Source organism: Protopterus annectens, chromosome 3.part0 (genome assembly GCF_019279795.1).
Source record: "Protopterus annectens isolate FY-2018-M chromosome 3.part0, PAN1.0, whole genome shotgun sequence".
Lineage (NCBI taxonomy): Eukaryota > Metazoa > Chordata > Ceratodontiformes > Protopteridae > Protopterus > Protopterus annectens.
This window is the reverse complement of record NC_056731.1, coordinates 170128827-170156354: the sequence shown is the minus strand read 5'-3', so window position 1 is coordinate 170156354 and position 27528 is coordinate 170128827. Positions and strand designations below refer to the sequence as shown.

The 27528-nt window shown below is 36.6% G+C and overlaps 1 protein-coding gene across 1 annotated transcript in view; it reads left to right on the top strand.

The window, feature by feature from the left end:
* Positions 1–27528, top strand: part of KIAA1143 (KIAA1143 ortholog) — a 64769-nt gene that overhangs the window by 27775 nt on the left and 9466 nt on the right. Inside the window, exon 2 of the mRNA XM_044064667.1 lies at positions 19220–19388. Within this exon, the coding sequence (XP_043920602.1) occupies positions 19220–19388 (169 nt within the window). The remainder of the gene's footprint in view (positions 1–19219; positions 19389–27528) is intronic.

Sequence of the window (27528 nt, the reverse complement as noted above, 5' to 3'; positions counted from 1 at the left end):
ATAAGGTGGAGGTTATGAGTTCTGTGCTGATTATGTTGGTAACAATTGGAAGGTACAGGAAGAGTGGTGAAAATCATTTTGTTGAAATTGTGGCTGAAGTGACAGGAAGAGTGGTTATGAGTGTAACATCATGTAGTGGATGGTTAGTACTTTAGCTGGATTTATTACATTATTTGTGGTGTTAGGGTAGTATTAGGCTAGAACATACCATGTTAAAATAGTAAAGACTATCAGAAATTAATGTTATTAAAGAAAATAGTTTTGAGTAGCCGCGGTGGTACAGCGGTAGCGTTGTTGCCTCACAGCAAGAGGTTCTCCGGTTCGATTCTCGGCTGGAGTGCCTTCTGTGTGGAGCCTGCATGTCCTCCCCGTGGTTGAGTGGCCTCTGAAAGGCATGCGTGAATGGGCGTGCCTTCGCTGAAGGTTGGGCATTGGGCTGGCAACTCAGCACCATAAAAAAATCTGCTGCCAATTATTAGCGGACCGGAGTTCTGCTGTGGCAACCCTTAACCGGGAAAAGCCGAAAAGGCAAACGACAACAACAAAGAAAATAGTTTTGAATATTGGGTTATAAATGGGGAGGTATAATAGTGGACAGAGTGTGATGTCCTAAACAAACTTAATTGGAGTTATTCAGAATTCCATTTTTCTTCACATTTTTATGTAGCACAACACTTTTTGATTTCTGAAATGCAGCCCTCCAGCTATTTCTTCCTCAAATCTGTTCTCTTGGTTTCACCAAAGTAAACTAAAATTAAAGAAAAAGACTAAATTATTGATGTTTGGAAAACACCTTTTCAATGTGTCACTATTTTGGACAGTTCTCATATCCTAGAAGGTAAAACTAGCATTGTTGGAATAGTTGAAAACAGTCACACAGTGGCATTATTAAGTTGTCACCATGGATAACTTATCCTTTGAGTAGCATGTACATAGCAAAATATTTGTGCAGTGATAAGAGAGATGTGTACCACCAAAATCCCCACATTGACATATGATGCTGCTGTCATAGGAAATTAAAGTCCATCCTTTCAATGCTGTCATTGGCATACTGCAAAGTAGCAGAATACATTGCCCACATTCAGGTTAATGCACAGCATTGTGATTTTCTAAAACTTAATTGGGTACACCTGAACACAAGCGCAAGTGTGTACACCTCACATTTACCTACAGATTATTAATATTTGTAAGGACTGCCTTATTGTGCCAACACATCATCTAATGTAAAATCTAGTTTTTTCTTTTTTGGTTTTAGAAATTCTTCTTCACCTTGTTATGGTCATTCCTACTGGTGTAATCCTTATCCATATCCAACTTCAGTGCTTTGTGTAAATTTGTAGATACTGGGCCAGATTTAATAACACCTTGCATACATGATCTCTATTCAAGAACATTCCTACCACATTTTTTGTGCTTTCTAATCATTCAGAAAGATTATACTAAGTGTATATGCAGTCTACACTTTGGTAACCTTTATGAATCCCCCTCTGTATTTGAAGCTGCAACAAAATGAGTAGGAAAACTAAAATTAAGAGAGAAAATGTGCAAGTTGTACTTGTGTTGTCTGTTCACTCAGAACAGTGTACACTTTTTGTATTCATTAATGCCAGACTATATTTACAGAAGCATTGTAGTTCCAACATTTACAAAATGCTTTTTTCACTTTAACTTTCTTTTTTGTTTATTAGTTATTGCTGTCTTATCCATTTCCATGACTGCTTCAGAGGGTCTATATTAGAACATCGAAGTTTCAGAACTTCAAATGTTCTAATATCGACCCCTATTCACCGAAAGCTGAAAATATCGAAGCAACAGAAAACCGAAATTTTTCCTAGGGAAATAATTTGGTTGTCCATTTCTGTTGCTTCGTTATTTTCAGTGCTCTGGTGGAAAGTTACGGGTTGGGTTTGGGTAAGTGTGGGAGTGCGGGTTAGGTATGTGTGCGATTTGTGTGGACGTGAGGGTTAGGGCGCGGGTGAGGTGAATATGCGATAGTGATGGACCTTAGGGTTTGGGTTAAGGTAAGTGGATAGTTAGTTGGTGTGTGTATAGTTTAGTGTAGGGTTAGGTGTAAGATTTTGGGTGTATGTGTGTGTGTATTGCTGTTTGTTTGGTGTGCTTGTGTTGTGTGTATGTGTTTTGGAACAGCAAATCTTTTCCCTAGGAAAAAATTTGCTGTTCTGTATGTTCAATGTTTTCAGCTTTCACTGAATATGGGTCAATTTTATTAGAACATTCGAAGTTTTGAAACTTCGATGTTCTAATATAGACCCCTCCGAACATATCTTTACTGATGCTTGTTTTCATTGTAGCATTTTATCTTTCAACGTCCCTGTCGTCTTCACGTTACATATCTAACTACTGTACATCTTTTTCTTAATCATTGTTAGTACCAGTCTTTTTTTAGTTCTGTACTCTATTCCCAACAAGTTTCACCCTTATTTTCAGGCTTTCAGGCTTCTACCAATCCTTATGATTACCTTATTTTTTGATATGTATAAAAATCTTCCTTACTGTACATACTTTGAACTGTAGCTCATGTATTTATATATAATGTACTTAAACCAGCACTGCAGCTCCTTCAACTGTGGCTGTCTCTCTTGTTATATTTATGGTATGAGTATACAGAAATTGTATCTCATTGAGTTGCTGCTGGTTGTATATATTGTACTTGTACTCTTATCTCTCTGACTTTATTCCTTTTCATCTATTTTCATTATTTTACCCAGTGTATGTGAATTGGTTGTATGATTTTTTTCTTCCTTTTAGTGCTTACTGTGGGATGTTCTTTTCACCTGGGTCTCCTCTGAAAATGAGTCATGCCTAGTCTGTATAACCTCATTAACAGCTTGTAAATGAGTAAATAATTTAGTTGTAACATCTCCCTTAAAGGCATAGTTGTCAGCATATGCACAGTAATATGTTGCACTCAGTTGTTGCAAACGTGCAGATACAGGAGGATCCAAGCCCTAATCCAGTATTTGTATGTTTGCATTCAGTTGTTGGCTTCAGAGCTCGGGGTCACAACATGGATGTGAACTCTGAGCTTCTGGTCATATTGTGGGTGTGTAGATAATGAACTTAATAGTCCAAAGAGCAGCCCTTACCCCCCCTTCACAGTGCGACTTGTTAGTACATCATCCAGATGATAGATTTTAAGTGAAAAAATTTATTATGTGACTAGTAAATGGAGGTAAGTTGCAGAGTTGATAAGTTAAAATACCTCCTGTCCATATATCACACTAGCTATTATTACGTTCATTAGCCAGGACAGTACTAAAAATGTTTATCTGTTTTTGATCAACTAAGAAATAATGTATTATCAGAGCAACGTGACTCTGTGCTAAGAAAACTTCTCCAAACAGCTAGATAAAAGGCTATATTGTATGTGCTTGACATTCCTTGTAGATGACTTGTATTTACTGTGTTTTGTAAGCTGTAAATATTATGTATGCTCTCTTGTTATTCTTAACACTTGCTTTTAAAGTTTGATTGTTTTTTTTTTTTCTGTTATGTGTATAGTATGAAGTATTAATCAAACAGTAAGCTAAAATGCTGGTTAAGACTAGTCCAAAACCAATAAAACAAACTAGTTTCATAGGTAGGTACTAGGCTATCTGCCCGAGGGCATTTATAAGCCTAGCTTTCGCCACCCCATTTATTAATTAACTGAGCCTCTGTCATGAAGACCCAATGAAGTGATCCCAGGGGACTAACTAATTTTGGCATAAGCTAGATTAATTTCATTAAGGGACACCAGTTCGTATTGTTCAACATTCCCTGTAGGATGAAATCGTAGTCTAACTGGTACATTAGCACCACACCCCCTCCTTTGTCAGGTTTCATAACCCGGCATTTTTCCTGCTTTAAATTCTCAATCAACTGGAATTCTTCATTACTGAGGTTCGATGGACACTTGTTTTTCTTGTTTTTACCAGCTGTTCTAATTTCTCTCTCTACCATTTCCTCAAATATCTTAAGAGATGGATGTGTGGGGGGGTTAAAGGTGCTAGTTCTAGTTAGATCTGAATGGGTACTGGGTTGACCCTTAAAAAATATTGAAAGGTTTAGCTGCCTAATGAACAATTTAAAATCTATCAATGTATTAGTGGTGTCAAAGGGACTAGATGGGACAAAGGTAAAACCTTTTGAAAATAAAGTAAAATGCTCATCCTGTGAGCAAGCAATCAGTGAAGTTGTAAATTGTAAAATTATCTTTTCTAAAAATAATTTTCTTAGTAGGGGCCTCATCCATTGTTAATGATAAAACATTAACCAGCGGTTCTATTTCTGTATACGGTTCCACCCTTGTTTCTGATGTCCCATCCCCCTCACTCCCCTGTTTGGAGGGTGTTGAAAATCCTGGTAGGACTGTTTCCTGCCCCTCTCGGCAATTCTTTCACTCCTCCTGGGTGGTTCATTGTCAACCGTAACACCCTTATTGTTACATTCCACCATGTTGTCCCCTTCCACAAATACAGGGTCGTAGTTGTTTCTCCAACCACCATTTCTGTAAATAGGGTAGGCTAAGCCTTCCTGGTATTCGTGCATGTCCCTGTCAAGTTTCTTAATTTTCCTATTTAAAACTTTTAAACAGTGTTGGTCAACCTCATAAACATTGTCATAGCTTTAACACTTCCAAAATTCACATCATTAGTAACATTTTGGTTAAGAGCGGTCAGCTCCTTCAATAAGAGTTCAGTCTTGGATTGGTGCTCCACAGTCATTAGTTTCAACATTTCTATACCCGCGTTGTTAAAAATGTCACATAACTTGTCATACAATTCAGTCCCTGGGTGCACACAGTTAGGAAATTTGAATAAACGAAGACCTTTGGGAACCCGGTTGACCTGTATGTATTCATTTAAGTAGTCTATCTCCAACTGGTTGTTTTAAGTGCATATAACTTGTCTCTAAACAAGTTAAAATTATTCTCAATGTTTCTGTTAAAATTGGAGTCTACAGTACCTTGCTGAAAATGAAACTGCTTTTCAGTCCATGCTCCAAAGTTAAAATCCTTGTTTGTATCCCTTGTGTTGTCGTCTCTTCTCGGTTTACCACTAGTAACATTTTTAGTGGAAGACGTACCACATTGTGAATGGTCTCGCAAATGGTTACCGGATCTGACGTCATCCGCCCTGCCATTCGTAGCGGTTGGTGAAGAGGAAGTGACCCTATTGCGCTTATCAGAAAACTGCAACTGGTTGCCAGGCAACCCAAAACTCTGTTCAGCATTTTTTTCTTTCAGTTGTTTAGTAAGTTCAGTTGGGTTCAAAACCTGTGTAAATTCAGCGCGGGTCACCGGAGCGTTGTCAATGTCTTCTCTCAGTATCGCTGGGGTCTCCATAAAGTTGGTAGAATTGGTTCCTTCAGCCATGGAAAAAATGAGCTCTGAATGTCAAACAATGTGAACACAAGACCAAGAATCACCAAAGTCCACAGCCACAGTACCCAAATCTCAAAAAAAATATGGTTAGAAGCAGTAGGTTGAGAACAGCACATTTATTGGTACATAATCTGAATCGCACCAAACAGTAACAAACAATAAACCAAGCGCTTTCGCTCTGTTATTACCGAGCTTCTTCAAGGTTAAAAAATCTGTTGTGTAGTCAGCCATGTTAAATACTAAATGCAACATCACATGACATACCCCCCACACACATGAGTCATCCCTAATCAGTTTCTTAAAAATACAGTGTGTATAAACTTTCGTTAAATGTTAAATATATGTTCCAATCCAAAATTCAAACTCAACTTTGAAGCCAGTAATGCCAAAAATGAAAATATATTACAACACATATAAAAACACATAAAAAAATAAATTAAATAGTAATGAAATTTAATAAACATGACAATAATAAATATTAAACTAGACCATAAAGTAAATAAATGTAACTTCTTCATTACCAATACAGCACATGGTAACCAAACTAGGGCGTTAGGCTAAACTGCAAGTACATCCAATAACAATATGTTTAATGGGGAAATTTAAGCAGTCTACAAGAACCCCTATTATAATCGTGCCCTTCTTAGAGCCTCGAGAATGTGTAGCACTTTTGAATCTTTTTTGGAGGAAGCTAACACACTCCGTGGTTTATTTATAGAAAAAGGATACCCAGTCAACTTGATTGATGGACTGGCCCAGGAAGTTACTGATAACAGGGAATCTAGGTATTACCCTTTATTAGATACCGGGACAGCCGGTACTGAGTTGGTGATAGACAACAACACCTCCAAATTTAAGAATAGTTTTGCATATACATATTCTTCAGACTCTCGGGTAATAGAACCAGTCATCTTAAAGTACTGGCCCATTATTTCAGTGAATGAAGATATAAAACATCTCATCCCTTCAGTACCAGGTTTCGTTAGAAAAAGAGGAACGAATTTGAAAGAATTTTTTGAGAAAAACAAGGCTGTTAAGAATGAGTCCACTAGAATGAAGAAGGGTACCCATAGATGTGGTTCATGTAACCAATGTGCCTTCATGTTGAATAAAGAGATTATTTCTATCCCTTCCAGAAATTTTAGATACAAGTTTAAACAATACTTTAATTGTGCCACCAAAGGAGTGGTATACCTGGGAATCTGCCTACATTGTCACAGTTATGTAGGCAAGACAGAGAGGATTTTTAGGAAAAGGGTGTATGAACACCAATATGATATTAGTAAGGGTAAAGTGACCAATGCCTTTTTTAAGCATTCACAACTATGTGAAAATATGCAAATTAAGTTCACAATTCTAGAACAAGTGACACCCGACCCACGGGGAGGGAACTGGGAAGCTAGGTTGGAGTATCGGGAACTGTTTTGGCAGCTTAGACTGGACGCAATTAGAACACCGGGCATGAATGACGCCTTGAATATAAACAAGTGTGCTCAAATTAAGAAGGGCACGATTATAATAGGGGTTCTTGTAGACTGCTTAAATTTCCCCATTAAACATATTGTTATTGGGTGTATTTGCAGTTTAGCCTAATGCCCTAGTTTGGTTACCATGTGCTGTATTGGTAATGAAGAAGTTACATTTATTTACTTTATGGTCTAGTTTAATATTTATTATTGTCATGTTTATTAAAAAATAAATTAAATAGTAATGAAATTATGTGTTTTTATATGTGTTGTAATATATTATATATTTTAATTTTTGGCATTACTGGATTCAAAGTTGAGTTTGAAATTTGGATTGGAACATATATTTAACATTTAACTAAAGTTTATACACACTGTATTTTTAAGAAACTGATTAGGGATGACTCACATGTGGGGGGTATGTCATGTGATGTTGCATTTAGTATTTAACATGGCTGACTACACAAAAGATTTTTTAACCTTTAAGAAGCTCGGTAATAACAGAGCGAAAGCGCTTGGTTTATTGTTTGTTACTGTTTGGTGTGATTCAGATTATGTACCAATAAATGTGCTGTTCTCAACCTACTGCTTCTAACCATATTTTTTGGAGATTTGGGTACTGTGGCTGTGGACTTTGGTGATGCATAGGACATATGTTTGAGGCCAGTAATCCTCTTGGTGAGGTAATTTTGTGGTCATTCCAGCTGTTGGAAGGGTCTTGTGAGGTACATCCCAAATGGGGCATTGTACTCTATCATGGGTCTGATGAGTAGAGGGGCACTATAACCTCTTTATTTCTAGATGCAAACCCTTTAGTAATTAGATGGGCTACATAGAAGGATTTCTTAACTACTTTGGCAATATAATTGTCAAAGGAGAGATTACTATCTACCTGGGTCCCCAGATCTCTTATTACCTCTTCTGTATAAGGGGGCTGCCACCTTTGGGAAAAACAAAATACCCATGAATTACCACAAACAGGATGACTCTGCATTTTTTGGCATTTAGCTTGAGACCATGATTTTGACACCAGGTGTCTGTCTCAGTAAGGCCCTCTTGGAGAATGTCTGTGTCAGCTGGAGAGTCAATTATGGCTCCCAGTTTGCAGTCATCAGCGAACTTGGTTAGCTCTAGTCCTCCTGTGTTTGCCTGTACTTCTGAGGTATATGCCGAACAGTAGGGGTCCCAGGACCAAGCCTTGTGGCACACCACTTGTGACTGGTTTAGAGTCTGACCTGGAGCCCACTATTCTTACCGTGTGAGTTCTGTCTGTAAGCCAGTTGGCAACCCATCTTGTGACATAGGGGTTTATGTTCAGGCTGGTGAGTTTTTCTGTAATTCCAGAGTGGGGAATGGTGTTAAAAGCCTTGGTGAGGTAAGGTAGCCTGTGTGAACTACCTTCCCATCATCTATGGCCTTGGTGACTATCTCGAAGAAGTCAACCAGGTTTAGTAGGCATGATCTGCCCTTAAAGCCGAACTGGGTCCGGTCAAGTGTTTGGAGGTTCCCAATGTCTTTGTTAATGAGTTCCATGATGATGTGCTCCATAGTCTTGCAGACCAGGCTAGTCAGGCTTATGGGGACGATTAGTTACCAGGGTCAGTTATGGCCCCTCCTTTGTGGAGCAGAATAACCGTTGCTGTGTGCCATTCTGTGGGCACGTAGCCTGTGGAGAGGCTGAGGTTGAACAGTGTGTTTAGGTGGGGGGTTAGTTCATTCTGTAGTTCGTGCAAGACGCAGCCTGGGACACCATCTGGCCTCATTGACTGTGTGCTTTTGGCTTTTGAAAGGGCTGTTTTCACCTCTGCGTCTGATTTCCGGGACACTACACTTTTCAGGTATTGTTATGGGCCCTTTGAACCTATTGTTGTGGGCCCTATGAACCTAATAGTGATTTTCTTTCATCAAACAAACGGAGTGGCAATGGGGACGGCAATGGCCCCCAGCTATGCCAGTCTGTATATGTATGGGTGGGAAACCACTCGTATATTACAATGTAAGTACCAAAATAACATTGTATTGTTTTATTGACAATGTTTTCTTAATTTGGAGAGTAACAGAAGTAGTCTCTTGTGAATTTAAGACCTACATCAACAGTGTGTGTACTTTTTTGGAATTTACCTGCCAATTTAATTTCACAATACATTTCTTGGATGTAACTGTCTGTCTTTAAGGATGAGCAAATTGGGAACAAAACTTTTCAAAAAAGAGGTTCAAAATAATACGTACTTAACATTATAGTGTCATGCACCCCAAAAAGACCAAAGAAAATGTAGTAAAAGTACAGCTGTTAAGGATTAGTGACCTGACAGAAAGGGAAGAAGATTTTGGTATAGAAAGTGACATTTTTGTGAAAAACTTTATCAAAGAGGTTATCCAAAAACATTATTCACCGATATTAGAACTAAAGTTACAACTCCGAGAGGAACAAGAAACAGAAAGAAGGTAAAATAAATAAAAATGAGAATTAAGTGAAAATGCCTGTTGTGAATACTTTGGACTCTGGGAGAATAAAAGAAATAAATAATTGGAAATCGTTTGGGGGACAAACTGCAGTTATATTAGAAACTATAGGGCATAAGCCTCTTCTTTACCCCAAAAAAGGGAAAAGTTTCAAAAACTTCTTTCAAAGTAAGTTGACTATACCTAAAGCCAGGTCAGACAGAAATGGAATGGTCAAGTGTTATAACTGCAATATGTGTAACTATTTGTTCATGGAAAAAAACAGAATGCACTTTGGATAATGTTAAAATAACTGCCAGTGGGGTCTTTTCATGCAAATGTAATTGTAATTTGTTACTTTTTGCTTAGAATATAAATCTTTTTATGTAGGAAAAACTACAAGAGAATTATACAGAAGAATATATGAACATAAATATGCAGTTTCTATTGGGGATGAAAGGAATGCCCTGGGGAAACATTACAAACATGGTTCATGCAAAGTTAACTTTAAATTCCTTGTAGTGGACAGTTTAAAAAAGGTAGAAAATTCATTCAATCCAGAAGATGACTTGGGGTGGCTGGAATATAGACTCGATTTTGCTACCAGCCCCCCTCCCGTTCTGAACAATGGAGAAGATTTTATTATGTATCTGAAATGCAAAGGGTTAAAGCACTAAGTATACGGTCATGTGATTTTTAAAGTACTTAAATGTGTGTTTTTGAATGTTAACTTCCATTCTGAAGAAGTCTTGTTACAGATGAAACCGCTTAACTGGAATTATTTACTGTGGAATTGTCATTGAATTTTATTAAAGCAGCTTGATTTCCTTTGGTTTTGTTTTTTGGAATAGTATGAATTATGAAATACAGTAACAAACTCAAAAACAACAGTTCTATTTTCATAGTTAATCTGGTTAATAAACTATAAATAGATAAGTAAATGGTTTTGTATAGTCACATTGCCAGAACCAACCAGAGAACATTTATTGAATGCATCAAAGCGATGTACAACATTCATCAGATCCAGCTTCATACAGACCCATTTCAATACTAAACCATGATTGGTAAAGTGTTTGCTGTAATGGTTAAAAGAATAGCAAAAGTGATACCAGAATTGATAGGTATGGATCGGTGTGTTTTTGTGGAGGGAAGGCAGACTTTGGCAATATTAACAGAACATTGATGATCCAGAGGGAAGCAGAATATAAGGAAGTACCACTTTTATTGGTGGGTCTTGATTCAGAGAAAGCACATGACAGAGTAGACTGGGACTTTTTGAGCAGGGCAATGCAAGCTTTTGCTTTCCCTAATGTATGAGTGATCTGAGGTGCAAATTAAGGTGGGTGGGGTCCTCTCCAATAATTTCTGCTTGAGTAGAGGAACTATTCAGGGTTGTCCACTTTTCCCTTTGTTGTTTGCATTATGTTTAGAACCATTGGCAAAGAAAATAATGGATTCAGAAATTCAAGGATATAATTGGTATGGTAGTCAGGAAAAGCTGGCTCTATTTGCAGATGATATTTTATACATGACAAAACCAGAAAGGGGCATTACAATGTTGTGGAAAATTTTAAGACCGTTTCATATCTTCTTGGGATACAAAATTAATTAAGGTAAGACAAAAGCAGTAGCAGTAAATTATGTACTCGCACACAAATTGGTCCAACAGTATCCATATTTATGGGGACACGATAAAATAAAGTGTTTTGGAGTGTGGATTATAAATGACTCTGTTGTGGCAGCCAAGGACATGTGGGAAGAGACTAAACAGAAGATGATACAAAAATTGAGAAACTGGAAGATTTTGTTGTATGGATATGGATACTAAGATACAAGCCATTAAAATGTTTTAGTCCCTTTTAGTTTTATACACAGATCAGGCATATTTTTATTGACCAGAGGAGAAGCTGTGGATAGCAATTAGAGTTGAAGGATTTCTATCTGGGAAGCAACACAGCTAAGGCTCTTGTACATAGCACAATCAGAAAACTATAATTTCAAAGTGGAAAGGAATGATGCTGATAATGGGGAGGAAGCTCAAGAAATAAGGAAAGACTGGGATTTCGGATGCAGACTAAGGAGAACAACAAAAATCATGCAGAGTGTTGTATTCATAAAATAGCAGGGAGTACTCTAAGGACCAAACCAGCGCAAGAATGAAGAGAAGAGATTTTGCTGATAGGAATGACTGTGGTCAGGCATACTGGTAATGGGCAAGAGGGGGCTGGAATTTATTGGAGAAAACTGGCAAAGGAACCAAGGTGTTGGGCGCAAATGACTAGAAAGGGAAGGTAATAGAATGGGAAGAGGCCAAGAATTTATCTGGACTGAAGGTTAGAGACTGCCTTCCCTATCGAGGATTGATATTCGAGTATAGGCAGAGAGGAAGAAATTGAGGGCTCCTGAAGGAAGGATCAGCACTGGTAGAGATTTTAATAGAATCTAGAGCAGAAGCTACCATTAAAAAAAGGAATAATTAGTAAAGCGTATAACCTACTGCATGATGAGAAGTTTAGAAAGGATTGAGAAGAGCAGTTGGAAAAGCAATTCTCAAAGAGACTATAGGAGGGTATATGTACATCTCCCAAATATGTAAGTCTAGAAGATTTACGATCTTTGCCTGGAATTGTTTAAATAGGTATTTTTATATCCCCAGTAGACTCCAAAGAATTTTTCCTCGGGAGGATAACTGGGGTTGGAGGTGTGACTGGTAAGAAAGAGGTGGCCGGGAACATAAATTTTTATGAGTGTAATGAGCTGGCAGACATTAGGGATTCCCTGCAGATCACTCTGTTGGAGATGCTAGGGTGAGCAGATGATTTTTTTTTTTTTGAGTTATGATATGAAAGCGGAATTACCTAGACATAGCAAAGCCTTGCTGAGTCTAATTATGGTGGCTGCCAAAATACAATTACTAGAAAATGGAATTCGAAGTCTAGACCAACTTTACTAGAAATAGTGAATATAGTAACCGAGAAAATTGGGATCTTTAGAAAAGGGAGGGAGCAAATTAGATAGGAAAAAGTGGGAATTTTTGGGAACAATGTAGGCAGAGCAGGAACGAGGTTTGGGGCAGGATTTTAATATGCTGTATAATGCTTAACTGACATGACTGGATAGATTATAAGTGATGTATAATGTTTGCAACTACAGTTTCAATGGTGTCTGTGATGTATACTGTTTGCAACTAAAGTGGTGTCATGTTTGTTTTTCATTTGTGTAAATGTAAGATTGCCTTTGTCGTGTGAAAATTTAAAGTTTGTTGGGGAAAGAGATATATATAGATATATATATATATATATATATATATATATATATATATATATATATATATATATGTACATATATACATATATATATAGTCTTAAATGTGTAGCAAGAGTATTTTTAAAGTACACATTTTATATTTGAACACATTTTTTACAAATAATATAAAAAATATTTAATCCCTCTACTGACCATTTTTCAGAAGGTCAGTCCCTTGTGTGGACTGTTTATATTAACTGTGTTCAAGTGGTTACATTTCCAGAACTGCACAGTCTAATGAAATTTTGAAGAAATACAGAGATCCTAAAAGCTTCAGAGGCAATGGAGCAGCAGCATCTCAATTATGATAAGACTTTTTTTAAATATTCTAAGCCACATTTAAACGCTGAGCATTTCACTTTTGTGCAAAAATACATGGTGGCTTTAGACTGTTAAGTTATGTGGTGTATGCATTTTATAGCTCTTAAATTAGTTTTTGCTTTGCTTTTAAATTGAAAGTTTTAGAAAGGCAGCAATTTGTTCCTACCTGCATATGTTCATACCTTTTTAATCTATAGAAACACCAAAATCTTTAGGATACTTTCCTGAATATTATACACTGTTTGAGTTTATGCCATGAAACACCAAGGAAATGGCAATATTTTGAATGTGGATATTCACCTGCTGTTGAAAACATTACTGTCACATTCAAAATAATGAATGAGTTACTTGTAAAGTACGTTTCTGGTCATGATGCCATACCAACACAGATATATTCTGGTATTTTTGTTTGTCTACCAAAAGACATACATGTACATTGTGAACAGATGACATAAAGCTAAGTAAACTAATGGTTATTTAGGTCTAATGGTTGTTTAAACATATAATTGTCTCTAAAGTAGTTCAGAACTATGTCATAACACACCACTATAGATTGCACTCAGTCTGCAGTGTTTTGTGTAATGCATCCAAGGTTCATTTTCAAAAATATAGTGAAAGAACAATATGTAAGGATAGACAGAATATGTCAAGATTTAGATGCAAAATATAATGAATTTAATAAATTAGAAAAAATGTTTCATGAAAGAAGGTACAATATAGACATGGTTAGGGCCATAAAAGATTCTTTTATGCAAGAAAATGCTATTAATAAGAGTTACAAACGTTACAATTATTTTGGTACCAATAGGCATTGGAATTTTTCACAGAATCTTGGTAAGACTTCTGCCAAAAGAGATCTAGGCTATGTCAGATGTATTATCACTTACACCAGTGATAACAAACAAATAGTTGACATTATATCTAAGAACTGGCCTATTCTCACAACGAATGGTGAAATTAAACAGTTGATTGGTGAGAGACCTAACTTTGTATATAAAAATTCAAAGAATTTGAAGCAAATACTATGTAACGAAAAAAGATCTAATAAATCTTATAAAATTAAAAATCATACTAATAACAACATTATAGGTACCCATCCCTGTGGGAAATGTAGCTCCTGTGCAATGATATCAAAAGAGAAGTTTTTTTCATCCTGAGTTACTATTCAATTTTGAATTTAAATGTAATGCAAGTTGTGATGACAGCAATGTTATCTATCTGGCTACTTGTGAGTCATGCCCAGCATTCTACATAGGCATGACCACAAGAAGACTTAGGGATAGAATACAAGAACACACATATGCTATTAATAAAGCAAACAACAAGAATGCTCTATCTAAACATATTATAGACTATCCTGAACATAAATTCTTGTTTAGAGTTATACAGAAAAAAGAACTGAATATTAGGAAAGGTGATAACTTTAATGACCTTGAGAATTTAGAACTAGAGTGGATATTTGAATTTAGAGCACAAAGTCATCCAGGGCTGAATACATATGTGAGTATCAGATCACATTTAAAGAAACGAAGATACTAATACTCACAGAAAGTTACATCCTTATTCTCAGGAGTAACATATGTATATATATTATTGATAACAACAAAAGACATGTTTATGGACTGAGATTCTTCTCAGATTTTCTCTCATGTCACCTGTTTTTTACCACCCCCACTCCTACCTTTTTCCTCATCTTCCCTCTGTGTTCTTTCAGTTTCTTCCCCCCTCTTTCTTCTTTCTCTTTTTTACTTTGATATGCAGCATGCATTTAATTAGGTCATCAACATCAATTATGACTATGTGTATAATTTATACAACAAACTTTTTCATCTGGATATATATATCTATTATTACATAAATTTGGCATAGATATATACAAATGAAAAGTCAGTCTTAGTCTATGATGATTTATTAGTTAATCACTATTTAGTTATTATTTATTATTTTTTGGTTGGTAATGAACTTTTTGATACTAGTACATGAATTTAGACTAATAATAATAACCATAATAATAAGACTTTTTGATATAGAATATATATTTAAAAATTCCATCAATAGTTCTGTCAAGATATAAAAGTTTTCTTTATATTTACATAGACATGAAATATGACTATTATTGTATTTTACATCTAGTTATAATCAAAAAAACGTTTCTTAAGTATTGTATTTAGGTTAATACTGGCTTCATGTACAATGTTTTATGTATATTATCATCATAAATAAGGACAGAATATATGTAAGAAAATAATTTATCTATTGAGGATGGCTATATGCAGAATACTCATCAAATTTGTATTCATATGCATAATTAAGGAGTGAGCCCTTTATAGGAGAATAATATGAATAATATGACTTGTTTTTAACACAGGTTCTTAAAGAAAATACTGACATTGTTTTTTTAAGTATGTACTTGATGATTTTATTATTATTTATATAACATTAGATACATAAATTTATAAATATATACAGTGTATACTATATCTTTCAAAATATACTGTGAGCAATGTATTAAACTATCCGTTTTAGATCTGTGACTAACGGTTCACAGGTTTTCTGTTGACATGCATTATATTACTTTAACTTGAGGGCTTCCAAAGTAACCTACTGTGAAGTGATCTTAAGCTACACCCTGCTACACCTAATTGATTAAGTGAAAACTGAATGCTATTGGTTAATTAAGATTTGGTTAATTACTGTTTTTTAGATATAATGAATGTTTTTTATCCATTTTATTGAATCTGAAGAAGCGTGCCTTTGTGGATGCACGCAAAAGCGCTTATTCATCTGTTTTAATAAAGAATCATCTTTTCACGTGGTGGTGCCTTCCAGTTTATACTACATAGTCTTAAATGTGTAGCAAGAGTATTTTTAAAGTACACATTTTATATTTGAACACATTTTTTACAAATAATATAAAAATTATTTAATCCCTCTACTGACCATTTTTCAGAAGGTCAGTCCCTTGTGTGGACTGTTTATATTAACTGTGTTCAAGTGGTTACATTTCCAGAACTGCACAGTCTAATGAAATTTTGAAGAAATTATACAGAGATCCTAAAAGCTTCAGAGGCAATGGAGCAGCAGCATCTCAATTATGATAAGTCTTTTTTTAAATATTCTAAGCCACATTTAAACACTGAGCATTTCACTTTTGTGCAAAAATACATGGTGGCTTTAGACTGTTAAGTTATGTGGTGTATGTATTTTATAGCTCTTAAATTAGTTTTTGCTTTGCTTTTAAATTGAAAGTTTTAGAAAGGCAGCAATTTGTTCCTACCTGCATATGTTCATACCTTTTTAATCTATAGAAACACCAAAATCTTTAGGATACTTTTCTGAATATTATACACTGTTTGAGTTTATGCCATGAAACACCAAGGAAATGGCAATATTTTGAATGTGGATATTCACCTGCTGTTGAAAACATTACTGTAACATTCAAAATAATGAATTAGTTACTTGTAAAGTACGTTTCTGGTCATGATGCCATACCAACACAGATATATTCTGGTATTTTTGTTTGTCTACCAAAACACATACATGTACATTGTGAACAGATGACATAAAGCTAAGTAAACTAATGGTTATTTAGGTCTAATGGTTGTTTAAACATATAATTGTCTCTAAAGTAGTTCAGAACTATGTCATAACACACCACTATAGATTGCACTCAGTCTGCAGAGTTTTGTGTAAAGCTGAGCACACTTTTAGTGTCATTTTGTGTGTGTCATGTTAGATCGGTATATGTTCTACTGTTTTAATGGCATTGAACTAGTGACAGGAAACTGCAGGTTGCATTGTTTCTTCTAGAATGTCTAATCTGAATGTAGATCTTATCAAGGTTAAACCATCTCACTGTTCCTGTGTCACTTACCAATCATCCTCAGTCTGCAGCACTACCAAGTATCAAAGTAGAGAAGTGCACCTGCAGAAATGGAATCTGATTGCTTGTAAGAGATCATTTTTATAAATGCTGAATTTTTAATTCTTGCTAGAATAAATGCTGCAGTTCCAGTCACCAGAAATCCATGCATTACCAGGAAGTAGAACAGAAAACTGAAAGCTTTAGATTTAAAACTTCAGTTTAGAATTAACTGAGAACCCCAAAAACATGTACAGTGTGCTACATCTCTGCACATCTGTGTGGAAGAAGCCTTGCATGCATTTACTTTAAGACAGGGAAGACAAAATATCTGAGGTTAGGGAGGAATTCTTGTCAGCCTAGAAAGAATTTTCAGTTTGCTTTGTTACTTAGAGGAATGTAAGGCTTGCAAAACGATGCTTGTTACTTATCTGACGAATAGAGACACTGTACATTTGAGTTCCATGATTCCTTACAGACCTAGACTGGTTTGTGTTGTACAAGGGATGAAACAAGAGGTAGACTTTTAACAGAACACACCTGCAAAAACTGAGGAGTGAAATTATTGATGCACAGTTACATCAATTGATGAAATTAATGTGTAAAAAAGTGTGATGCTTTCCCCACATATAATATTAGTGTGCAAGACGATTAAGTCAAAAACCAAAAAGGAAGTGTGTTGCTCACAAGTAATGGATGTGGAAATGAGAAACCTGTGATGGTGGACTGTAATAGTAATGGAGACCAGAGCAAGGCTTATGCAGTTGAACTTTACACAAGATGTAGTAGATGTGGCTGACAGATCGAGAGAAAGCTTTCTCCTGCATTTAATGCATTTTGAGGAATCTATTCTAAACAAGGGTGTTTTTTCAAAGATGTGTAAAAGAAAGACACTTGTTAAAAAGAATTTAAACGTTTCTGAACAAAATAAAAAAAAATAGTCTCGTGTTAAAATGAGTCTATGTGGTGAAATCAAAACACATCAAATTGTTGGCAAGAAAAGTTAAGGATTAAAGGTGCGTCCTGTATATTTTATCAAAAAGTACTTTTAAAGCATTTGGGTTAGAAGGCTGTGAACAAAATCTTTGAGTACATTAATAAAATATTCTGGCTACCAGGTGCAGCCATCCAGTAAACGGCTACTGCCTTGAATTTAATCATTAAAGTAGGAGCTAATTCTTCTAATATTTGTTTGCTTACTTTTGAGAAGCTAAGGGTGGTAAAACAAATGTGTAGGGTGAAACCAACAACTTCTTATACCTTGTCAGTCACGCAAGTCCAAGAGAAATCACAGATATGGTACAGAGCCATACTTTTGACATCTTGCAGGATTGTAATAATTTATTTACAGGTACTGAAAGCTTTACAAAGGAAATTGCATACAAATCCAAAGTAATCTCATACCAGAGATACATACATTAAAAAAAATGCTGATGACTGTCAGGAGTAAAATAGAGCAGGCATTCACCTGAGTAAGAAATGTGGATGTCAAAAATCAGTTGAAGGAAAAATAATGGGTGAATTGTGTGTGGGGGAACAAGAATAGCACTACTAAGCTACAGTAAAAGTTTTTTTTTTTTTTTTTTTTTTTTTTTTTTTTTTTAAAAAGACCACTTGCCCATTACTTAGTTTTGAAAAAAGTGGTTTCAGTAATGTCAAATGCTACTTTTAGTAAAAGACTCAAAGCTGGATTTAAAATACTATAGAAATAAATCAATTGTACACTTATGCAATTAAAGTTTTAGATGTGATCTAGACTGCCTACTAGATGGAACAGTCAGAGGGTTAACGACACATTTTTCAAGCATAACTGAACAGCAAAAATGGTTTAAATTGACAGCCTGAATATGCAAACCTTTTTAATACAGTTATGAGCAGTAAGTGAGTAGATGTACCACAGTAGTAAGCACACACACACAAAATTGCAAGGGGTAAGCCCATCTGCATCCTAAGCCTCCCTTACCTTATTATTCTCATTCCAAGGTTGCTGCACCTCAGATAGAGTGAGACAAGTTTTTTTTCTCCTTTAGTGATCACTGTTCTTTTTCTCCTGAATTCTGCATTCTCTGATCTTATTCAGTAATGCACATCGAGGATGAATATGTTGCTCCAATGCAGCATGAACAACCACATGTGAACAGATACCATTGCTACCTTACCTTTGTGTACACTACTCACAACACTGTATGTAGAAGTTTGACAGTGCTCTCAATTATTAAAACATTGTAGAGAGAAATACTGGAATAGTGTGTGCAGAATGAATGAAGTGTATGGATTTGCATACAAATTGAGTAGCTCATAAAAACATGACATTATTTGTATTTGCAGATTTTTAGCTATGCTTTGGTCCATTGCTGAGAAATGTAGTGTTTGCTTTGTCAGGAACACAAAAAAGTTAACACTCGTCTTGTCACCGTTTTTCCCCTCTTGCTTTAGAAACAGCAGCTTCTTGGGCCTTCTGAAAGCAGTGATGATGACAGCGATAGGGAGGATGAGCTGCCACAGGTTGTAGTCTTAGAGGAGGATGACCTGACTGCTGAAGAGGCAATGACAATTAAGAAGCAGCTCCAAGAGCGGCAGCAGCTCAGAGAGCTGTCAAAGAAAGGTGCAGTATTCTAAACTGTGATCCTCCCCATAATTTGTGTTTGGTTCTAAAGCTGTGGTAGCTGCAGCTGTTTGCTTTGATTTATGTCATTTCTTGTATTGACATCACAAGTCCACTTCTGTCTGGAGTATGTTATCCAGTAGTAAAGTATTGTTGAAAATGCATGGTAGAAACTTCTTGTTTGTGATCTTTCAGTCCCATTTTCCCCATCTCCTTGGATCCCCATCCAGTCTGGGCAAATTGTTTCTTCTGCCTGTAGTACATGTTTGACTTTTCTCTGTGAATAGTGGCAATGTATCTTAATTTACTAAATGGAAAAGGGAAAAAAAAAGAGAAGGTACTGTGCTGATAATCATTAGCAAATTGACAGATACCCTTTTCTCTGAGGTATTGTTCTCCTTTTTAATGATGTATTTGCTAAAAAAAAAAAAAAAAAAAAAAACTTTTCCAGGATGAATACTCCTTGTTGTGGTTCCTGTGGCTGTCTGGATAGCAAAGTCTTAATTTCTTCAGTCTGTTTTGTATTCCAAGAGACTTTTGGTCACTTCTGACCTCTTGCTGTCTTCATGAATTTTGCCTACCTGTGTATATGGTTGCATACTGCATTGGATTATTTTGAAAGCTTCTGTTGTAGCTGTGTCTTGTGTTCACAAAGTCTCCTGCTGCAGATTTAGCAGCTGACACTATTACCCAAGCTTGCCATGGTTGCTGTACTTGTTCCTCATTTAACCTCCTTTTTCACTGATTGAATGGCCATTGTCTGTGTGGCTCCTGTTACTAGTCAATCCACTGGCAGTTGTCAGCAAAGAAAAGTAACCGGCTTTGTGTTAGCTTATCAAATGCATGCTGATGGAAAGCCTGTTGGATTAACTTTTTAAGTGAATTATAGTAATTATTGAAAATGCTAGCTAACTTTTAATGTTTTGTTCTCCCATTGGTTTTTATTGAGCAAAGAAGTTGAGTGGTATGCCTAAGGACAGTAAAGGAAAACCTGAAATAAAAAGGCAGATGAACCTCTGTCCTTTTCAGTATGAAAATCTTTTCTGGGAACTGCAGAAACTGTTCTAAAAAGGAAGAAAAAAATCCTAGAGAGAAGACATTTATGGTTTTCTACAAAACTCATGAGAGTTGTAGATTAGATTTTAATTGTGCAATCCTATTTAAAAGCAAGTGCGTCTTTGTACAAGTTCATTCTTAAGTGACTTGCTCTGTGTACAGTTAGTAAGTGGAGACTGAAGGAGTTAAACCCAGGATTACAAGGATGAATCTTGTTAACAGCACATCATTTTAGTCCTCTGTGCTAAACTGCCAAGACCGCTCCATTTTGCTATAACATTTTCCAGTAGCAGAGTAGGCAATGTGTAGGGGTAGGCATCAACATTAATGCAGTTCAGGTGCATACACCATCAAACGTTTGTTACATGACCTTCACCAGTTTTCTTGACACTTTCAGCTCTTACCACTGCTTCAGAGAAGAAGAGCAATGTTCCCCACAATGCACTAATATGAAACAAATTGAGTGAAATCATTACTAGGTTTTGATGTTAATTGGGGGTGATCAGTATTCTTTGTCCTCTGATTCACCTCCTGTCTTTTGGGGGGGGGGGGGGACTCTTACAGTTTGGATGGAAGTTAAAGACATGGTAGTGGACTGGCTGCATATATATATATATATATATATATATATACCCACGTTGCCAGCAGATAGCAGCAGATACTGGGGGAAATTTATAGCTGCAAGCTTCAGTGCTTTCTTCCAGCCAGCTGATTTTTTTTTTTGTTCAGCTTCTCTCTTGGCAGTGATCAAATATGTAATTCATGTTGTTGTTGTGTCTTTCGGCTTTTCCCGGTTAGGGGTCGCCACAGCGGAAACTCCAGTCCGCTAATGATTGGTAGTTGATTTTTACGTGATGAGTTAACCAGCCCTGATGCACAACCTTCAACGAAGGTACACCTATTCACGCAGGTCTCCATGCAGAAGACTCTCTAGCCGAGAATCGAACCGGACAGCGTCTTACTGTGAGGCAACAACACTACCGCAGCACCACCACCGTGGGTCAAATGAAGTGCTTAAGTTTTAGTCCACAGTGTTTTTGTCTAAAAGTTTTGTTTTTGAAATCTTTTGTTAAACTCCTTTCAGAATTATTACTTCAAAGTGTTGTACATTGTTAGTGTTGAGGAGTGTAGTTTTTTTGTAATTATCTGTTTTAAGTTACAGTTCTTGTTCCTACAACTAAGAGGACTTCATTTGTTCATTCAAGACCATCTGACAGACACTTAGCTCTTACACTTCTAGTTAAAGTCTTCAGTTATTGCACTTTATTGTGTCTAATTTTATCAGGTTTCTTATATATTTAAGTGGTTTAAAGGTAAACTGGGGTCTTCGTTTCAGAATGTTTACCCTCCATTATCTTTTGCACCCAAATGCAGTATTGTTCACTCAGGATTTAAAAGATGCTTGCTTACACATTCCTGTCCACAAGTCACAGAAAAATATTTAAGGTTTTCTCTCCAGTTTGCAGTCTTTCTTTGCTCATTCGGCTTTCTTCAGCTTGAAGGGTATTCACAAAGTGCTTGGCACCAGTGGCAATCTATTGCAGGCTTCAAGGAACCCACATTCATCCTTACCTGGAGGATTACCAAATTCAAATATCTTCCTGTTCAGGTGTACCAAGTTCTACCTGAACCTTCTTCTGAATCTAGGATTCACTGCCAATCTAAATAAATCTTCTCTAATCCTTAGGTTGCTTATTAGATACATTACAGACAGCCTTTCTCCCACTTGGCAGAACAGTACCTTACAAAGGCTTGTTTCAAAATATGACAAAGCACAAGTCTGCCTCAGCTCTAGATAATTTCTAAAAGCCCTAGGGTTCGTGGACTGTTGTCTTGGTTCCTTGCACCAAACTCCATATGAAGAAAATCCATTGACATGTCAGATCATTGTGGACCCAGCAACCTGAACTTTATCAGATTCCAGTTATTCCTTGTTTCAGGAATTGGGGTAAATGGATGTACTCCAATTAGATTGTCTCCTTTATACAACCTCTGCCAATGTCAAGGGGGTAATGGCCCTAATCGGTGATCACAACGCTCTTCAACTGTGGAACCTGATGAACTAAAAGTTGTGAGACAGTACTGCAGTTCCGTGGTAAATAAGCAAATGAAAGGGGATAAATTCTCACCCCCTTTCCATGACACTTTAGGAAACGGTCATTCAACATAATCTTTCTATAACTAGAGTACATTCTACCATCTGAACACAGTATCAGAGTCTCTAAGCAGATCCAGGACAGACTGTCATGAATGGATGTTAAACGGTGGTCTTTCTACAGCTCAACCGTCCGTACAGAGTTCCTCAAATAGACTGGTTTGCATCAATACAAAATGGGCCCCATTCTCTGCTTTGCCCTAGAACTCCTTGCAAATAAATAATGGCAACAGGTGCCTTCTTGATAACCTGGGGGGGGGGGTTCTGTATGCCTTTCTACCTGTTCTGATTTCTGAAGTGCTTAAAAAGATGAGAAGGGACAATCCAAGGATACTGCTATTGACCCATTGACCCTGGTTTGAGCAAGACAGCACTGTTTCTCACGTCTTACAGAGCTGGCATATGGTCATCACCATATTCTCCCCGTTTTGATGGATTTACTTAAGACAAAGGGTCTGTAATGGATCAAAAATCTACAGATCCAGGAAGACTTCAAAGATGGCTGCACATTGAGTAACATCTTAATTCTGTCTGTCCCAGTCTGAAAACCGAAACTTAGCAGAGAAAGCCAGTGGACCTAGATTTCTGGGTAAATTTCAGTAACTGGCTAGTAAGTCCACTGCCTGGATGCCAGGAAAAAAGAAATATAAAAGGACCTGGTGGAAAATCGGCTACAAAAGTTGAGGAAAATACACAGACTTGGGAGTGCAGCTATTTAGCAAGAAGTGGTGCAAGTTCCAGTAACAGACATAGTTAAAATAAATGAAAACCTGATGGAGCATATCCACACAAACAACAAAAAGCCTGAAAAATGGAAGAAGCTTTAAACAGATATTCAGGTAAGGTGTCAGAACTGTAAAACTCGGAGGTTGAAGTGAAGAAAAGGCCGGCTGAAAGAGACTGTACAAGAGACGTTCCAAAAAGTAATAGAATTAGAGGACAGAGCATGTACGGATAACCTGAGATTTTCTGCTGTACCAGAGAAGCTGGAAGTAACAGACTGTTTAATTTTATGAAAGCACAGATAATCAACTGGACTGGTATTCCACAACAGGAATTGTTAATTGAAAGGGCACATCATGTGTATGCTCCAAATCTGGTTACTAGAAAACCACCTAGACCTTTAATAGTAAAGATGCAGTCTTAGCAGAAGAAGTTGATTCTGGCAAAACTGTGGCAGAAGGACAAAGTACTAAAAGTGGGAGACAGCAGTGTGTTTGTGGAGAATGACTACTCATCGTGCACCAGGCAGAAGAGGAGTAAGCGTATTCTATTATTTGGGGAATGTTGAGAGACAAACATTTGATAATATTAACAGAACACTGATCCAGAGGTAAGCAGAATGTAAGAAAATACCAGTGTTGGTGGGGTGGGTCTTGATGCAGCGAAAGCGTTCGACCGAGAAAGCTGGGACTTCATGAACAGGACAATGGAAGCAGTTGCTTTCCTTGATAAAATTATAAAGTTGATTAGGAGTACATTTGAGGGATCAGAGTAAAAAATTAAAGTAGGTGGGGGCCCTTTCTCCTTGGGTAGAGGAACCTTGTGGGGTGTCCTCTTGCCCCATTGTTTGCATTATATTTAGAACCATTGGTAAGGAAAATAAGGGACTCAGAAAGGTGTGGTAGTCAAGAAAAGCTGGCTCTATTTGCAGATTCTATACCTGACAAAACCAGAAAGAGACATTACAGTGCTGTGGAACATTTTAAGACAGTTTCAGATGTTCTTGGGATACAAAATTAGTGAAGCTAAAACAAAGGCAGTAGTATAATACATAATTACAATGCATATACAATAATATACAACAATAATATACAATGCAATACATAATTTAATGTACCCACACACAAGTTGGTCCATCAATGTCCATATTTATGGGCACATGAAAGTATTTAAGTGTATGGATTAAAAATGACTCCATTGTTGCAGCTATGGATACATGAGAGGAGCATAAATAGAAGATAATACAAAAACCAAGAAACTGGAAGCTTTATTATATGGATTTGGATAGTAAGATACAAGCAGTTAAATGTTTTAGTCCCTTTAGTTTTGTACACAGATCAGGCATATTTTTATTAACCCGAGGAGAAGTTGTGGATAGCAGTTAAAGAGCTGATGATTTTATCTGGGAGGGGAAGATGACAAGGGTCAGATGGGATAAGCTTGTTCTTACAATAGAACAAGGCAGACTAGGATTACCCAATTTGAAGGGGTATTTTAGAGCGACACAGTTAAGGCGCTTATAGCACAAGCAGAAAATTATAATTCAAAGTGGAAAGGGATGATAATGATACAGGGGAGAAGTTCAAGAAACGAGGAGAGACTGAGATGTTGGATGCAGACCCTTAAGAAGAATGACAATCCTACAGAATATTATATTCATAATGTAGCAGCAATTTTTTTTAAGTACTAAGCATGGTAATGGAGAAAATAGATTCTTTTGGTAGGGATGACTGCAATTGGATACAGATAATAGGCAAGATGGGCTGTAATTTATGGAGAAAACTGGCAAAGGATCCAAGGTATTCGGAGCAAATAACTAGAAAGGAAAAGATAATAGAATGGGAAGATGCCAAGAATTTATTTGGACTGCAGTTTAGAGATTGCCTTCCTTATCCTGGATTGATATCCGAATATAGGCAAAAAGAAAGAAATAGGGGGTCCTAAACGAAAGACCAGCACAGGTAGAGTTTTTAATAAAATCTAGAACAGAAGTTGCCATTAAAAATGAATAATTAGTAGAGTATATAAAATATTGCATGATAACTATAAGAATCAATCAGAGGAGTTTAGAAAGGATTGGGAAGAGAGATTGGATAAACAATTCACAGAGACAATGGGGGGATATATGTACATCTCCCAAATATGCAACAAAGTCTACATGATTTAGGATATTTGCTTGGAAGTGTTGACATAGTTTTTTTTTTATACCCCAAGTAGATCCCAAAGAATTTTTCCTCCGGTATATAGCAAATATCGGAGTGAGGTGTGATGCAGAAAGAGGAGGTAACTGGTAACATTTTCTAGAATTGTAATGAGTTGGCAGACTTTAGATTCCCTGCAGCCTGTTGTGCCAGATATACTTGATGAGCAGATTTATGTAACTAAGAAAATGATTTTTTGAGCTACAGTACATAATTGGAATTGCTTAGACATAGTAAGGCATTGCTAAGTCTAATTATGGTGGCTGCCAAAAAAGCAATTACTTTAAAATGGAAATCTAAGTCTAAACCAACTTTACTAGGCATAATGAATATAGTAATGGAGATCTAACAACTAGAATTGGGATCTTTTAGAAAAGGGAAGGAGTGCAGACTGCATAGGGAAAAAAAAATGGAAATTATGGAAACAGCACATTGAGGAGGAGCGAGGTTTAAAAGAAGGCAGGAGTTGAATGAGCTATATGACTGGATACATTATAAATTATGTATAATGTTTGCAGTTACAGTTGTCTCAGAGGGATCTGTTAAAGATGTGTGTGAACGATAGGCTTTTAATTCTTCTCGGGCAGCAGTTCTCTCAAGACATGCTGCAAATCTGTCAAGAGGCTAGAAAACCTAATACAAGAAAGTATTGTATATCCAAAGTAGAAAAACTTTGTATTTTGCATCAAAATAGAAGATAGAACCCCGATAGAACATGGATGCCCCTGGTTCATCAGTTTCACTGTAAGTTCCTTACATCTGGCTTATTGCACACTCCTCTCAAGGTATACTTTCAGCTATGTTTTGTTTGCTACTAGATCCTCCTTTAACTCTGTTCAGGCCACACTGTTTCTCAAGGGCAGTTCTGCGCATTAAACCACCAAAGAAAAGAGTGGCTTCTCCTTGGAACTTGCATACATTAGAAAAGCTAACTCTTAATACGTTTGAGCCAGCTGCTATCTTTCTTTGAAGTTTTGACCTGCAAAACTGCCTAACTACTAGTAGCCTTATCCTTCGTTAGAGTTTGAGTTAGTCTTTTATGCTTTCCTCCTCATTTTTGGCTTTTTCTTAAGGATAGCTTAAGCCTTGAAACTAGTCCTTTCCTGAAGTGGGTTTATCAATTCACTCTTAGAATATCCAGCTACCTGCTTTCCTTCCAAGCCTTCAAAACAAGGGAGAAAGTCTTTCTTTAGATGTTTGTAGACTGCTCCATTTTCTTTTGGAAAGATTAAAGACAGAGCATCTGCTCAACAGTTTGTCATCTGCTGAAAAGGAAACCAGTTTCAGTGTCTCATAAACTATTTCCAAGTAGATTTACAATGCAATCTGTTGTACAAATCATTGCAAATGGCTACCAGGAATGGTTAAAGTCCATTCTACCAGAGCAGTAGCTACATCAGGCTTTCATGCAAGGGATGGACTACAGAAATGCCCTTGAACTAGCCATTTGTACCTTATACCACACCTTCACTAAACATTGCAAACTGGATTCTCTTTTCTCTCGCAGAGAAAGGGGAGAAAAAAATAATAGACAGAGATAAGTGTTGCACAGTTGTAAATCATATATGTGCGACAGCCAGCAGACTGGTTAAGCTGTAAAAATACATTAAGCTTACAAGCCAAGTAAACCATCTTTAAGCAGTAGTACACAGTAAAGCAAGGTCTAAACCATGGGTACTTGTTTTTTGTTACAGCGAACCTTCCATAATCCATGGAAGTTTTAAGCCTCCTGAGATATTGTACAAAGAATATTTGAATCTCTTATGAGCTGTTTTTCTCATTTTAAAGTAGACCCCCCCGACATATACACACCAGTGTGTGTGTGTGTGTCTACTCCTAGTATAGAGGTAGTGTTATAGAAAGAAATCTAAGGTAAGATCTAGGGTTAATGTTGGTGGCAGGTTTAGGGTTAGAAGGCATTAAAGTGGGCTGGGGATTTTGTGTCCCCTGCCACCTTAGTAATTCCTACCCCAACCCTACACCTTTACCTTAGAAAAAAAATCAT